The 17,124-nt window shown below is 40.9% G+C and overlaps 1 protein-coding gene across 1 annotated transcript; it reads left to right on the top strand.

Annotated features, from left to right (window-relative positions):
- The first annotated feature begins 330 nt into the window (after window positions 1-330).
- dhx38 (DEAH (Asp-Glu-Ala-His) box polypeptide 38) lies at window positions 331-16,851 on the top strand. Its single transcript, XM_020661458.3, has 27 exons — window positions 331-588; window positions 1,366-1,709; window positions 2,005-2,210; window positions 2,329-2,481; window positions 2,588-2,750; window positions 3,260-3,378; window positions 3,471-3,547; window positions 3,649-3,804; window positions 3,917-4,078; window positions 4,233-4,340; window positions 5,593-5,717; window positions 5,860-5,997; window positions 6,120-6,306; window positions 7,517-7,702; window positions 7,893-8,033; window positions 8,429-8,539; window positions 8,837-8,953; window positions 9,061-9,168; window positions 9,268-9,380; window positions 9,661-9,869; window positions 11,123-11,277; window positions 11,754-11,909; window positions 12,186-12,320; window positions 12,756-12,881; window positions 12,969-13,064; window positions 13,207-13,328; window positions 15,754-16,851. The coding sequence occupies exons 2-27, from the start codon at window positions 1,369-1,371 to the stop codon at window positions 15,833-15,835; spliced, it is 3,792 nt and encodes a 1,263-aa protein (XP_020517114.2). The 5' UTR covers window positions 331-588; window positions 1,366-1,368; the 3' UTR covers window positions 15,836-16,851.
- Window positions 16,852-17,124: the final 273 nt, after the last annotated feature.

Raw genomic sequence — 17,124 nt, forward strand, 5'->3', positions numbered from 1 at the left:
ATAGATAGATAGGAATAAAATAGATACGAGAGGTCTCCAGGCTGCAGCAGCATGGAAAGAGAAAAATGCATGAAGCGAGATGCCATGAGAGGAGAGGTCTCCAGGCTGCAGCCATACCTGGACCCGCTCAGACATCCACAAAGCTTGTACCATTCTCCAACACACGGCTGTCATTAGCTCAGGCACACGCTGCATGAACACACGGCCCGCTGTCACCATCTGCTGGAGGCACAGCAGTATGACAGTATGTTTTTCTCACCGCTGTCCCTTTGTCCACGAATTCCGTTTGAATAAAGTTTTGAATAATCCTTTTCCGCTGCCCCTGTGTGAATTGCTGGATTGCAATGGCTGCTCCCTCGTTTGTAACATACGCGTTGTGTCTACGAAAGCCGTAGTGTTATTGTTTTCCGGTAACAGCAGCTGAACGCCCATTTTCAGGCCGTAGACCTGAAACATCAACCTATATAATCGAGTTTCTTCTTTTTCGACCATAATAAACACGTGGACGTTTTTCGCATCTTGTCGCCAGGCCTTGTTGTCAGGGCAGAACCTGAAGCAGACTAAACAAGGCCAGCAGCCATATCCAAGGTACGCATCAATTTCATTCATTTCACCTGAGCGATATTAAACAAGGACTTTGTCTTCACCTATGAGTCGAGCCTCGTTTGTGACCTTGGATACCTTACATACGAGATGTTTGTAACTCATGCGGCTGGAGAAGATACAGAAAGTGCAAATGTTATGAAGTTACTGTCTGCCTTGTTAGGTTGTTCCTGACGTGAATATTTTTAATGCGTCTTTTTTTTTTTTTTTTTAATCTGAATAACAACATTATTATCGTTATTCATGATGAATAAAAACATCTGTCTTGCAACCGTGCTCTGTCAAGCAAGTATCAATCTTTGTTCAGTGTAGAAATAAATGGATTTGTAGACTGCCATAAAAAAAATACTTGCGTCCATATTATTGTTCAAGCTTCTTCAGATTTTCTGATATTTACAGTCATATCATGGTTGATGATTGCTGATATAATAGTTAATTACAAAGGAATTTATAGGCAACACTTTTCTCTCAGCAGGTCCAACTATGAGTCTTAATCTTGTCTTCTTTGTTAAAGTGTTTTGAACTTTTTGTCTGTTTTACTATCAAAAGTAAAAAAAAAAGAAAAAACTGACAAATATTTCTTAGGAGTCCTGGCTGGTTAATCACTTTTTTGACCTCTTGTAATTGAAATTGAATGATTTAGTAGTTAATGAAATTATTGCAACATACAGCCTTAGCAGTGCTCAACTATTAGTTAGAAAAATAGTAAATATTTTGTATTTTACCCATATTTACTTTTTGCAATGTCATTTGCCCCCACAGATTATGGATGATGATGATGTGTCCATGCATAGGCTGGAAGGGATGGATCCAACGGCACAAGTTGGTGGACTGATAGTTAAGAAGAAGAGCGCTGCTGCAGAGCCCCATGTTTTCCGAGCACCTACTCCACGCACCTCCTTGCTCGGCTTGGATCTGCTGGCTGCTCAGAAAAGGAAGGAGCGTGAGAGTAAGGAACAGTCTGACGGTAGTGGGGATGACAGAAATACAAAGAGGTCCAAAGTTTCGTCCTTTAAGGACTGGGAGGAAGCAAAAAGTGACTCTGGGTCTGATGAAGAAGATGAAGAAGATGATGATGAGAAAAAACAAAATACTAAGAAGGAGAGGTAAGGAGTATAAATAATGTATCATTTAAGATAGTTTTTGTTCACTGAAAGGCAGGTGACACCGTTTGGTCATGTTTGTGGATAGTTTTCTCTTCACTGTGGCACTCTTAAAGATATTGAGATTAACTTTGAATTATAGAAAAAAAAAAAGCAAATTATCTTGAAACATAACCACGCCTTGCTTTGAATTTTGTTGCCTCCAAGCATTTTATTGGTTCCTCTTTTTACTCATTGATCATTTACTGACTGTAATGGTATACAAACAGTATGACCAATGTTTAATATTTCATTCCAGTCTTCCCAGCAGGAAGTATCGTGTGACCGGTTCAGAGACACCCTCAAACCCCGGAGGTGTAAGTGAAGAGTTCCGACGCAGACACCAGCAGAGAGAGAAAGACAGACGAGAACATGGAGTGTACGCCTCGTCCAAAGAGGACAAGAACAGAGACAGAGACAGAGAAAGGAGCAGAGATAAAGGAAGAGACCGAAAAAGTGAAAAAGGTAAAAATCACTGAAGTAACTTAAAGTCATGTTGTAGTAATTGATTAATGGATAATGAGAGCAAATTCTTTCTCAGTTGACGTTGTTGAGAATAACTTTTCTTGTCTCTGTGTGCCAGATGAGCGCGAGGGCAGCCGTAGCCGTGGCAGTAGCAGCAGTCGGTCGGAGCGAGGGGAGAGAAGCGATCGTTCACAGAGAGAGGGCTGGTCCGATCGTATCAGTCGGGGGACGAAGAGAGATGAACCTCAGTCACCACAGCATCGCCCCAGAGGTACTTTAGTTTTATTAAATTGCTTTAATTTCAATGCGTAGATTTCCATGTTTCTAGGAGTGTTCACTTGGTTTGTTGACTGGACTTATTTATGTCGTTTATATAGATGCTTTCACACCCTCGCACTCGAACTGGGAGGAGGATGACAGCGGCTATTCCAGTTCAAGGCACTCCCACTGGGAGTCTCCGTCTCCAGTCCTCTCTCACAGAGAGTCAGATCGCTCTGAACGAAGCCATCGCTCCGGACAAGAGAGTGAGAGACGGGACAGGTAAACAACCATTGTTTTTGATTTGTTTAAAGTTTAAGGGCGCACTCACACTAAGGGGAGGGGGGGGACAATTGTGCTTAAGCACGGTACGGCACAACTTTGCCTCGTGTGAGTGCGTACTAAATGCCACTGAACTCAAAAGTAGAAATCTCCTAACAAAGATAAGATGACGGCTCCGTGCACTCAATGCTATAAACAACAAAGCGGGTATATTCCTCAATAGCCATAAAAAATGTAACAAGTAACATTTTAATTAGCATCATTGTTGCTTAATAATATTAAAAATTAGATTAACAACCAATGGAATGACAACCTTTTTTGTTGCAGCAGTTATTGTTTTAACATTGAAACATTATCAAGTTCACATTATTCACATTTAATCTGCACACTGTATATCAGAACACACCTTTGTACAGTGAAGTTAGGCTATACACATTGACATGAAAAACTTTGTTTCTGAGGTTCTTTTGCTTATATTATATAACACTGTCTCTCTGTTGTGTGCTTAGGTCAGTCAGAGGTCGTTACCCTGATGACACACCGCTGCCCACCCCGTCATACAAGTACAACGAGTGGGCCAATGACAGGAAACATTTGGGTTCTACACCTCGTCTATCGCAAGGAAAAGGTACTACTCCAAAAACCAGCAAGTTTTGCGTATGCGCAAGATTTAAGTACTGCTTGTCCCATAACATTATTCTAATTCTGTCTCTTCTTCAGGTAGGAAAGAAGATGGCGAGGGAGGAATCATGTTTGATAATGAGAGCGAGAAAGACCAGTGGCAGGAGGATCAGAAGGTGAGTCACAGCTACCATTCATTTATGTCTTACGGAAGCGTTCAACTTTCTCTGGTGTGAAGATTTTTTTCTACATCTCCTGTTGTGTCACTATTTTGCAGCAAGCTGACAGAGATTGGTACATGATGGACGAAGGCTATGACGAGTTCCACAACCCTTTCACTACCACCTCTGAAGAATATGTGAAGAAGAGGGAGCAGATCCTCCAGAAGCAGACTCAGAAAAGAATCTCTGCCCAGAAACGACAGATCAACGAGGTACATCACAGTACTATGTGTGTTTATATATGTATGTATATATATATATTTGTCTTGTTAGTGCATCTGTCTGCTTGTGGGTCTTGCTAACAGGCTGTGTTTCTTGACTCAGGATAATGAGCGGTGGGAGACCAACCGCATGCTGACCAGTGGTGTAGTGCAGAGGTTGGAGGTGGATGAAGACTTTGAGGAGGACAATGCTGCCAAGGTTCACCTGCTGGTTCACAACCTGGTTCCCCCCTTCCTGGACGGAAGAATAGTCTTCACTAAGCAGGTGATCTAAACAGTTCATAATCAGAGGCCTGTAACCACCAGGCTCTCGGTTCAGGGGGATTTATAGCTGTAAACATAACTTCAATATGTACATATGTTACAAGTTTGGTTTTGGTCTAACTGCTTGTTTATGATGTTTTTTTTTCCTGCTGCAGCCAGAGCCTGTCATCCCTGTGAAAGATGCTACCTCTGACATGGCCATCATCTCTCGTAAAGGCAGTCAGCTTGTTCGAAAACATCGCGAGCAGAAAGAACGCAAGAAGGTGAGCTTGATTTTGACTAATCTGCACGTGCTATTCAGACAAATGCAGAGTCCTGGTGAATGGGTCTGCCCGGGCTTTTTTGATCCTGATCAGGGATATGACAGTTATTATAACATTTCTATTGTAAAAACATCTGTAAGGAAGGTTGTTGGAGGGGAAATGGATGTATTAACCTTTTAAAAAGGAATCCAAGTGATCGAATCTGGAATATCCATACATTTAAAATTATAGGGCCCTTTAAAGCATTCTGACTTCTGCAAGAAGTAAAAATCATTGCCAAGCTTATAACATAGGAACTAGAAAGTAGACCATCATTAGGGATGTGTGATGAAAGGTTGTCTCCTGGCTGTGGTGAAAGCCAGAACATTTTATTAGTATGAAAAAAAGTGTGAAGAGGATGTAGACACATATAACAGATACTTTTGTTGATATTTATCCATTTATAGAACCCAAAATGAATATAGACCATTCAAAAAATACTACCAGGTTTCTAATGATACAAAGCTTAATGCAAATGGGTGAAGCATCGCTTTAAGCTTCAGTGTTGAGCCAGCTCTGCATCGATCTGGAAACCTTTCTACGCTCTAACCTCGCTCCATTTTTCAAAAGCATTCTCCAATATTAATCCTGGTTTTACCACACTTTTTTAGGTCTGGTAGAATTACTTATATCTAAACCAGTTTGCTTGACTGCTTTCAACACCTGTTGGTTTATTGTGATTACTGGTCTCATATCTGGCAAAAACCGAGGGGCGTCCAAAATGGCCGTGTGGGGGTCACTCAAAACTGTCTACTTCTCTGGTCAAAACAAAAACAAAGCGTTCCGGGCCAGAATAGAAACTGCTGCGTTGTCAGAGAAGCCAGCACTTGTAACATAGCATGTTTCTTTAATGTCTGATGATATAGTCAGGTCGTTATGCTTTAATTCAGTAGATATTACATATTGCTCCTTTAATACTGATAAGACAGTTCTTAGGGTTTCATGGTCACATTCACGTCAGGTTGATAAACTCAATGTTGTCAAGCTTCATCATTACAGTAATTCATGTATTCCTGATCAGCCTACCTTGGCAAGTTAATGGCATTTAAACTGCAAACCACCATCAGTGACTTAAAATAACAAGACAAATGTAACCCCAGAGCCTGTGTCATCTCTTTGCTGTTTTGAATGCCCATCAGATGGAAAGCTTGAATCCCGTTGCAGACTTTGTCTTCATAACCAAGTGATTTAACTGGAATAATTATGATTTCAGGCGCAGCACAAGCACTGGGAGCTGGCAGGAACTAAGTTAGGGGACATCATGGGGATCAAGAAGACAGAGGAAGCAGACACCTCTGGGGGCCAACCAGTCGGCGAGGATGGCAAAGTTGACTACAGGTACCAGACTGTCTTTTGAAAAAGCCTGAAGTTTGATAAGATTTCAAATGTTCTTTTTAATAATTCACTGGCTCAACTCCAAGAAGTGTTATGTCAGTCTGTCTGATGTTCAACATACATTTTTGGTGGTTTTCTCTCTTAGAGCGGAGCAGAAATTTGCAGACCACATGAAAGATAAGTCTGAGGCTAGCAGTGAATTTGCTAAGAAGAAGACTCTTTTGGAGCAGAGACAGTACCTTCCTATTTTTGCTGTCAGACAACAACTTCTAAACATCATAAGGTAATATTTTCACTTCATTTTTCACTTATTTTCACTTGACATCACTCCTCAACACTGATGAGATCTTTTTTTGATTAACCTATAGCTTTTGACTGTTTCAATGTGATTTCTGCCGTCTATAGGGACAATAGCATCGTGATTGTTGTTGGAGAGACGGGCAGTGGGAAGACCACCCAGCTGACTCAGTACCTGCACGAGGACGGCTACACGAGCTATGGCATGGTGGGTTGTACCCAGCCCCGAAGAGTAGCAGCCATGAGCGTGGCCAAGAGAGTCAGTGAAGAGATCGGCACTAACTTGGGAGAGGAGGTGAGACAGTGGACAACTCGAGCAAACATCACCACATTCACCAATATATAGCTATCTAATATTTTCGGAAAGATTTACAAAATGGTAAAGAGCAATTATGCTGAATATGAACTAGAACTACTTACCAATGATTTCCATGCTTTGAGATGTATGCGTTAGAATATTTGTAGTTTAAAACAGTGACTTATTTTCATAGTTATTTTAAGTCAGGCTAGTGTTTGGATGTGTTCTGATCACATTTGTGTTTCTGCAGATTGGATTTTGATGCAGCCGTTTGCTTCAGCCGAGACAATTTTACTACTAAAATAGTATCCCATGGGAAATAGTCAGATTCAGCTTTAAATCTTAATTAAGTAAATGTTTTTACAGCTTATTTAGGAATGGTATTTTTAAATTGAACAAGAGAGCAGCTAAGTATTTTGTAAGAGTTTATATTTTTTAAGAGTATCAAAGATTTAAATGAACTAATGCAGTAAAACTGTGGGGACTTCTATTCTGTTGTAAGGTGTATAGAATGACTTGGTCTCATAATTACTGAACTATGTAATGCGCAGTCTGAGACGCTCTCTTTCTCAAAGCCATTAGTGATTGACATGCTGAATCACACCGCCATCTAGTGGACAAATGGAAAAATGTAGTTGTTTTTTTGCCTTTATTTATTTATTTGTTTATTTGAAATGGACATACGGTGACATTGGTGCTGTAACATTAAACCATGCACAAGTCTCAGATGAATTGCTCTTTTTAGCAAAATGCTAATTTGCAACACCTGTCTACAGGAGGCTTTTAGAAATAACAGATAGAAATAAAGACAAACAATAAAAAGGAGAAGAAAATAAAAACAGTTCAGTTATAAATACTGTACAGTTATGAATGCAACGGGGATAAAATACAGTTACAAAGAGAAGGCACGTGTGGGAGCAATTTAGTTTCTCCTTCAGCCATGATTTAATACCTTTGTTAAAAATATTAAAACTGTGTTGCATCATAGTGTGGCAGTCTGAACTGAGGAGAAACAACAGCTGTACCACTGGTTAAATAGCTCAAGTAACAGGCACAGCTGTCAAACACTGCTCTCTTACTGCGAACAACACTAAGTTTAGGTTGTATTTTTTATTTTGTATAAGGTCAGGTCAATACATGTAATGTAAACTTATAAAGTATGTGTTTCATGTTATCTTGAGTTGAATTTTCTGCTTTTTTTCTGCAGGTGGGTTATGCGATTCGTTTTGAAGACTGCACGTCTGAGAAAACATTAATTAAGTACATGACGGACGGTATCCTGCTCAGGGAGTCTCTGAGGGAGTCAGACCTGGACCACTACAGTGCTGTTATCATGGACGAGGCTCACGAACGCTCACTGAATACAGATGTGTTGTTTGGCCTGCTACGTGAGGTCAGTACATGACGACACCCTTTACAGATAAAAGTCTTTTTGTTATTTTCAAGACATACAAACAGCTACATTTCCTGTGTGTCTAAATGATGGATTGCCGTGTTGGTTTGTTGTTTCCTTGTAAGATTTCAGTGTAATAACCCATTGATTACATTCTGTTATATCTCCCCTGTTTGCTGTTTTCCATCAGGTTGTGGCTCGACGCACTGATTTAAAACTCATAGTTACGTCTGCAACTATGGACTCAGACAAGTTTGCTGCATTCTTTGGCAACGTACCCATATTCCACATCCCGGGGAGAACGTTTCCCGTAGACATCTTGTTTAGCAAGGTATGCTTCTGTTTCTTTTCTCCTTTCACTGATAAGGAATCACACTACATCCTCAAATCACCATTGATCTGCTCTTAGATCATTTTGGCACATTAATGTTCTCCAAAAAGCCCGCTCGTCTTTATTTGTAATTCAATCTTTAACCCTTAAAAATCAACTTTATCAAACTGTTAGAAAAGGCGTGAGTTCTGTAAAATAATCAACATAATTTAGTCTTTTTTTCTCTCAAATTTTACAGCTTTCAGTTTAAAAAAAAAAGTATAACTCCTGAAATATACTCAAAACCATTACACGTGACTTTAATATACATTTTCTAATGTGTCATTATTATGAGAATGGTGATTGTTTGTTGAAGGGTGTTTCAGGGTTTGAATGTTGTGCTCTGTGTTATGTAGACTCCTCAGGAGGACTATGTGGAGGCAGCAGTGAAGCAGGCCCTGCAGATCCACCTCAGTGGCTTGATGGGAGACATTCTCATATTCATGCCCGGGCAGGAGGACATTGAGGTGAGGGACATGTGGCAGGGTTATCTTTCAGTTATTGCATATTCAAAGGCTGTGATCTAGATTGAAGCTGCTGTATGAATAGGTCAAAGCAGTAAATCTAAAATAATTTAAAAAAGGCATGTTTCAAAAGTTTTGGTGTCATACTTTCTCAATCGTTGGCCTTTCAGGGTAAAACGTATGTACCATACTAATAAACCATCAGGACAGGAGTTTATCTGTCAATCAGCACCCTGCTGTCACTGTTTTTTCTCCCCATATTGTGTCTTATATGAGGTAAAATATATTCTTGTCTTGCAGGTGACCTCTGATCAGATTATAGAGCGGTTGGAGGACTTAGAGAACGCTCCTGCTCTGGCAGTGCTGCCCATCTACTCACAGCTGCCATCTGATCTCCAAGCCAAGATCTTTCAAAAGGTTTGCGTCTGTTACTCCCCGTAACGATGTATGCTTTTCTACATGTTAAGTCAATAATTACTTGTAATTAAAACAAAGTTGCCTGTCTTGAATGTCTCCTTTGCCAGGCTCCAGACGGTGTGAGGAAATGCATTGTTGCTACAAACATCGCTGAGACCTCTCTGACTGTGGATGGAATCATGTTTGTTGTGGACGCAGGATACTGCAAACTTAAGGTACACTATGTCACATGTATGTACAACATCACTCTTGAAAAATATTTTACCGTAAACACGTTTAAACTAATCTGAAACCATTTGTAATTTCTCTAACAGGTTTTCAATCCGCGCATTGGTATGGACGCTCTACAGGTTTATCCCATTAGCCAAGCTAATGCCAACCAGCGATCTGGTCGAGCAGGACGTACAGGACCAGGGCAGTGTTACAGGTAATAACCATTGTTTTATCTCTATTGAGCTGGAATATGTGAATAGTTAACACAATGTTGAGGTTCTTACAATTGTTTCTAGTCTTCTGAGAGACAGAGCTTGCATTTCTTTCTCACTCTGTTGTCTCTTTTAGTTCACATACCACAAAAAAGATAACAGAACATGTACAAACGTCTGTGTATTTTCAGTCTTTGTTTAAAAACATGTGATTTTAGTTTGATTTGATCATCACTTAAATGACACACTTGACATGTGTCTGTCTGCCCTCCTCCTCTCCAGACTCTACACTCAGAGCGCCTATAAGAATGAGATGCTGACTACGACCATACCAGAGATCCAGAGGACCAACCTGGCTAACGTGGTCCTGCTGCTGAAGTCTCTTGGGGTTCAGGATCTGCTCATGTTCCACTTCATGGACCCTCCACCTGAGGACAACATGCTCAACTCCATGTACCAGCTCTGGATCCTGGGAGCTTTAGACAACACAGGTGAGGAGTGAACCACAGGCACCAAAGTATAACATACCTGCGATCACAAGGCATTTCTTTTTAGAGAGACTTCCTATATGTAAGTAATAAAGTAATATACTGTATTTCATCAAATAAGTCCCAAAAGACAAGAACAATCATATAAATCTAAAACATATCTGCTCTTTCGTCTGCTCTTTTTTTTTTTTTTTTTATAGAATCGATGATATTAATTTTACAAGGCCTACTTTATGAACCAGAGTGGCAACTCTTGATTATTTTCATTATCAAGTCATCTAGTAGTATTTATTTTCAGGTAACATATTTTAAAATATCAGCAAATTTTGATTCAATTCCATAACAGGTAACAAGACGAAAAAGAAGTAGATAATCTAAATTGCGGCCATTTGTCGATGGATCGCTCCATCTTGTATAAATAAAGCCATGCATAGTATCCTGGTGTTTTGTTATGCCAGTTTTCATCCCTGCTCTCCTCGTAGCCTCAAAAGTCTTCAACCGCTCTTTTGTTTAGTAGAGCTAAACAACATAAATCATCCTCTTTTTGAGATGAAGGTGAAGCAGTGACGGAGAATATTGGCTATTTAAGGGCTGTATTTCTCCCTCAGTGCCGCTTTGAGCGCTTACACACACCGCGATGCTGACAACACAAACACAGGCAGGAGACCAGCTGTTTAGAGGATGCTTTGGTGATGATGCAGACACTACAAACAGGCCTGGAGGACGCTGGTTTAGGTGGTGAAGTAATTGCCTAGTAACCGATCCTGTGTGTGATTTGACTGGCTGAGTCTCATTTCTGTCTCATCCTTAGCCAGATTCTTGGGGATTTAAGGATTTGGGGATAAGGGGGGGACTTTTGATGATTCCCTGTATGGTGTGTTAACAGCAGATTATCTCTGATTAGGGCTTACCTGCCCCAAAACTGGCTGCTCTGCTTCTCTGCTTTTCCTCCTCATAAGCTTCTTAGACTCTGTCGTCTAATCATTTAAATCAGAACCGGCAAAGTTTTTGATCTCACTCTCTCTTTTTTTTTTTCTTTCTCTACAAGTATTCTCAGCTGTCAGCAGTTCATCCTCCTTTCTCATGTTGTTAGACAAATAAGTGTCACTTTATGCCCGCTTCTCCATCACACCCGCTGGCTTTCGATGGAAAAGAAGCTTATCTTGTGCTTCTTCCTCCTAGATTCTCCACGTTTCATGCACTTTGATTTACTTCATGTGTGACCTGGTTGTTGTTTTTTTTTTTTTTTCTCTCAGGTGCTTTGACACCAACAGGACGCCTGATGGTGGAATTTCCCCTTGACCCAGCCCTCTCCAAGATGCTGATTGTGTCCTGCGATATGGGCTGCAGTGCTGACATCCTTATTATTGTCTCCATGCTGTCTGTGCCGGCCATCTTCTACAGACCTAAGGTACACATGTTTATTATGGAGTTTACTGAGTTAAGTGTCGAAAATAGAAAGGAGGAAGCTCTACAAGCTGACTTTACACCATATGTCCATCACCAAAAACAGACAGACACAGTGTTTGGCAGCTGGTGATCATATTGGAGCACTTAGCAGCTTACAAGTAAGATATTTCGAGCAGGCATTAGATGAGGCAAAAACATATATTTACACGACAGCTAACCAGAAACATGATTCCAAACGGATGCTAATGTTGCTCTGTTGGTGTTTTGACTGATCAGCTGACAAGGCCTCTGTATGTAGGCCTGTTATACACTGTGTGATCTTATTGTTAAATCCTCTAATTGATTATTCACACTGTTTTAATGTTTAATTGTTTTGTTTGTGTATAAATATATCCCCCAATGGGAGAAAAATAACCACAAGATGTTAAAAAAAAATTCCACTGATATATAGAAATCTCACTCTGTGTGTCTGTGCAGGGTCGTGAGGAAGAGAGCGACCAGGTGAGGGAGAAGTTCTCGGTCCCAGAGAGTGACCACCTCACCTACCTCAACGTCTACATGCAGTGGAAGAACAACAACTACTCCAGCGTGTGGTGCAACGAGCACTTTATCCACACGAAGGCCATGCGCAAGGTCAGAATTCCTCTGCTACAGCTGTTCTCTCTGTGAACACACTCTGACCCTCCGAAACCTGAATATGTGTAGAATTAAATTCAGGTCCTGTAAGACCTTATTCATGGTACTGTTTTGAATGTTGTCTGCAAATATGGCAGCTTCTACTATTTTCTTATGATACATTTTTAAGAACGCCTGAAAGCAGTGATACATTTTCCCATAAAACAGGTGGTTTCTAGCAGGTTGGATGACTTGTTTGTGGTTCCACTAATAACACCTCCTGTGTTCGTGCAGGTGCGTGAGGTGCGTTCCCAGCTAAAGGACATCATGGTGCAGCAGAGGATGAACCTGATTTCCTGCGGGTCGGACTGGGACATCATCAGAAAGTGCATCTGTGCTGCTTACTTCCACCAGGCTGCCAAGCTCAAGGTACTTTGTGCACTCTGGGTTTCCCTCAGTTAATATGCTATGCCTAGTGGCAACTGGTTGTGGCAGATTTATAGCAGCATAATTACAGAGCGGTGAAATATCCCTCCTGGCCTCACATTAATACAGCGCTAAAATCTGAAAGGGAATTTGAAATCATGACTATATAATCAGGGCTCTCCGTTTGACTTATGAGTAGCCGGCTAACCTAAGCAATCGTAGCCGCGTTGGATATACTTCAAATTTATTTTCCTGCCTGTCTTGGCTAGGTGGAGAAGCAAATTAACCCAGAGGACCTGCTTTGCTCTGACCTCAAAATGCACAAGCACACACAGAGACAGAAAGACACAGTTAAACCTCGCATAGGGTCCTATTTTCTTGTCAAGAAATCCAGAGTCGTACGTTAAACGGGTTATTTATGTCTGTGTTTACTCCCAGGGCATCGGTGAATATGTGAACGTGAGGACAGGCATGCCATGTCACCTCCATCCTACCAGCTCCCTGTTTGGAATGGGCTACACCCCGGACTACATCATCTACCACGAGCTCGTCATGACGACCAAGGTCTGTGTGCTGAAGAACTTTTGGGAGCATGACATGAAATAATGAAATAATGTTTTGTGGATGTTAAAGTTTTGCTTTGTGCTGTAGGAGTACATGCAGTGTGTGACGGCGGTGGATGGAGAGTGGCTGGCAGAGCTCGGCCCAATGTTTTACAGCATCAAACATGCAGGAAGAAGCAGACAGGTAAGACCAGGCAACCGCAGGACTTGACATACTTTTCATCATATTTTCTAGTGTGTGTGGTTTTAAACACACAACCTCTATACCGACTTAAGCGCGTCCTTCACTGTAGTCCTTTCCTTATCTCTCTGTGTCGCTCCTCTAGGAGAACCGTCGCAGGGCCAAGGAGGAGATCACCAACATGGAGGAGGAGATGTCCATGGCTGAGGAGCAGCTGCGATCGCGTCGAGACGAACAGGAGAAGAAGAACAACACCTGCAGCGTTAAGTAAGTCACAGACTAACTCTCCTCTTTGTGCCTCCTCATCACACACACGAGCCTCCTCTAACAATAGTTCCCCCATGGCCCTCATTTTCCATACACAGTCAAGATAGAAACGTTTAATTTACCTACCTCACTGCCAATCCATATCTCCCCCCACCACACTCACACACTCTCTGCTCACCCTCTCTCACTCTTCATGATGAGCTTTTCTCACCTCTGGTCCCCGCAGACGAGACAAAAAGAAATAATATTGACTCCTGGCTGACCCCCATTACTGCAGCAATTTAAATTGTGCCATAGCAGAGCAGAGAAAGGAGGGGAACGTTCAATTTCAAATTAGACCAAAAAATTAATTTCACACCCATCCGCCAGCTTTGTAGAGAGAAATAAGGTTATAGAGACAGACTTAAAAGAAAAAAAAAGCACTTTTATTGTTAATTAATCGGCTGGTTTATCTCTTTGAGTTTGTGTGACCACGTCTGTAACAGATCTGTTGAAAATAATCACACTCGAGGTATAGGATTAAGAATTAGATTTAAGCAGAGGAAGCAGGATGTGTGATAATGAAAGGCGCTGGCTCTCCTGGGCTCCCTCCAGCCTGCCTTTGTCCTCCGGCAGGCCTCACGAGTGTCTCCTCCATGAGCTCACTGTGACCGGGATGGAAGATTTCGTCAGGCTGGCTGCTTATCACCTGACTCCCTGCTCACCAGCACATATCAGTGGTGTGAATTGGTAAATGGTGATGTCAGTTGTTTTGTTTCTAACTGTGGGAAAGTAGGTGATCGTTCTTGGAGCCACATCAGTTGTAAGCACTAGCAGTGGAGACCTGTGTACTTCCATGTGAAGCATTAAATATGAAAGCCAAGAGTATAAGCTATCAAAGTACAGTCATGTTGACTCTGTATGCTGGTTGGCTAAACCCCACGATGTCATACTGAATCAAATATGTGAGTAGGGAACATTATTGAAATATGTTAAATAGATGATAAGTGCCAAACCTGCTCTGCTTCTATCTTACCTAGTGTGAATATTTACTTCCTCTCCCTCTCATACTTTACTGTTCATTTAATCATTAGCTCTTTGGACAGATGTTTGCAAAACACAAAACCTTTTCTAGACATCACCTTGGTGCCAAGAAAAGTTAAATTGGTATTATCTGTTCACTATTTCCTTCCAAAACTGTCTAAACCATGGTGGATAATTCAAGTGAATGACAGAATATCTGCATAGGCCTCAAAGTGTCTTTATTGCGAGCTATTATTGAATTCCTTATTGGATTGGATTTACTTTTTCTGCATATTAAACAGTCTTTGGTTGAATTTCACTTTTTGTCCAATTGTAATTTATTTAGACAGAACTCATACACCTAGCTGCTTCTTTTAAGAAGTTTGACTTTAAAACGTTTGGTAACACTCCTTTAAAATATGGTATATAAAAAGACTCCTGTGTCCGAACGGCATAATTAATAGGTCAAATTAGACTATAATATATTATATGTGTGCTAAACATATAGACTATTGTTACGTTTGGCTGCAGTTTACATGATCAGTTTCTTGGGTTCTTTTATTTTATTATAGCTCCAGATCATGATGGTCTCTGTTCTTTTCTATATGGATTGAAAATCAATTTGTTGACTCCTGGAACCTGCTTGAGTCGTTACGCATCACAGTGTCGGTCACATAGGTCTTGTTCTTATTTTGTTTGAGTCACTGAACTGTTGTGTGGTTTTGCAGTTTAGCTGCAGATTCATTTAGAGAAGTCTAAATCTTAAAGTAACAATGTCCCTGATTTATTGATTGTTTGCACAACTCAGTCTAGTTCTGAGAGTTTGAAATGATCCGATTGTTTAGAAATGAATGCAAACCTTTGGATGCTTGAAATGAGTCTACTTTCTATCATTAAGCATTGTGTACTGTGCTGGATATGTTTTGCTGTGTAAAATACACATTTATAGAAAATTGACCTTTGTAGAAGAAAGATTTTGTTCAAATCTGTTGTGAAACACCAAACAGCCTGTGTTTTGAACGTAGAACCACAATTTCTCCTGAAGTGAGCACACAGACAGAGAGAAGAGGACACAGTGACAGAAGAAGGTTATGGCCTGATGGTTGTAATTGCTGCAGGTGTGTGTAAGGAAGAGAGAGAGAGAGATGAGGGAAGTGTGAGCAGTGTCAGGGTGTCACACTGCTGTAATTAAAGATGATAGATTTGCTGTCAACGGCGTCAGGCTCTACTTCCCGACTCTCATCCCAGAAACACCAGCCTGCCTGTTTGGCCCTCTGCTGGTCCTGCTTGTTTCATGTTCACATTCTTCTTCAGCCTCGTGTACGAGAGGTTGAACATAATACTAAACTGAGTGAGGGGATTAATGAAGCTTGGTTGTATCTGCACAGTTAATAAACATTTGTCTTGTTTTTGTCTGATTCAGGGCTGTGAAAATCTGCACACCAGGGAGGAAAGAAGATGCCCCCATGACCCCCAGACACCCCTCCGCCCGCTTTGGACTGTAGAAGAGCAGCCGTCCAGCAAAGCAGCACACCGACTCCTTCAAGCTGATTTTCTTCCAGACTTGGGACTACACAGACACAAGCAAACACACAATGTCACTTCCACCTTCTTTCTTCTTTCCCAGCATGGACAACAACTACCTGCAGTTTATGTGTGGACCACTAGAGTGAGAACTTGTATAAGGCACAAGACTCAAATAGGAGCCAGCTTCTTCAAAATGCCTCCCTTTACTTTAATCAACAAATAGCTGTTTCCTTTTTAAAAATGAAACGAAGACAGGACGACTTTGTCTTTTATATACTCTATTTATAGGTTGTCATTTTTGACAAAGTGTTTCTTGAATTATTTTATCAGATCTAGAAAAAAATCACTGTAAGTTCTGTTGCATTTTCTCCATTCTGAGAATAAGAATACTATCTGATTTCAATGTTTTTTTGTCTTTGTGCCCTTGTATTTGTCTCCTTGTTCAGTTGTGGCTTAGACAGTGTGTGCCACCCTGAAATGCTCCTCTACAGACTGTAGCACTACTCTAACTGTACTTGTGGCATGAGTGTCTGCAGCCTCTAGGGTTGTCTGATACACACAAATACACACTCATGCATCTTGAGGAATTGACCTTTTTTTTCCCCCCTACCATCCTTGTTCCACAACTGATTTGCTTCACACAAAACATCAATGAGGGATTAAAGATATAAGCTAATTTATTTTTGCAAAGCACAAAGCAGCCATCCCTGAATTGTTTTCTCCAAACAAATGTTTGCACATGTGTCTTTTTAAACGGGTAAATTTGTTTGTAGATGTGCGCCCTCCTCTGCCTTCTCAGCTGACGAGAATATCAAGCCGCTTCAGGTAGACTGGTCTATCTGCAACAGTTTATTGAAGGCCATGTTTGGATAGTGTCAACAGTTCTGTTATGTCTTTTTTTAACATGGATCTAACGCAGCAGGAGGACTGCTTATGTATTTTGTCTCTCAACAGCTTTTGTAAATGAACAAATAAATGTTAGCTATTTTTTAAACGGATGTGTCTTTTTGTGCACTGCAGGGCATAACAGCATTATGTCTGTCAGACGCACTTTTACAGTTCGTTTTGCATTGGCTAGAAAGATAGCTCAATAAGTGAAAGTGATGCAAGTCAGTTAAAGTTAGCTAGTTAAGGCTATCTATATCTAGTTGTTTTCTGCAACTAGATATTAAACCGTGTACTGAAAAGGGGATATCACTTCAGGGGTGAATCCTCAATAATGTCTTTTATACATTCTTAGAGCGAAAGGAGATGTTTTTAAATCAGT

Source organism: Labrus bergylta, chromosome 3 (assembly GCF_963930695.1).
Source record: "Labrus bergylta chromosome 3, fLabBer1.1, whole genome shotgun sequence".
Taxonomy (NCBI): Eukaryota; Metazoa; Chordata; class Actinopteri; order Labriformes; family Labridae; genus Labrus; species Labrus bergylta.

What these genes read in the sequence shown, in the direction of transcription:
- dhx38 (XM_020661458.3), top strand. Translation starts at nt 1,369, where the DNA reads ATGGATGATGATGATGTGTCCATGCATAGGCTGGAAGGGATGGATCCA. An exon ending in GAATAGTCTTCACTAAGCAG is followed by an intron (nt 4,079 to 4,232) that starts GTGATCTAAACA and finishes TTCCTGCTGCAG; the next exon opens with CCAGAGCCTGTCATCCCTGT. An exon ending in GCACTAACTTGGGAGAGGAG is followed by an intron (nt 6,307 to 7,516) that starts GTGAGACAGTGG and finishes TTTTTTCTGCAG; the next exon opens with GTGGGTTATGCGATTCGTTT.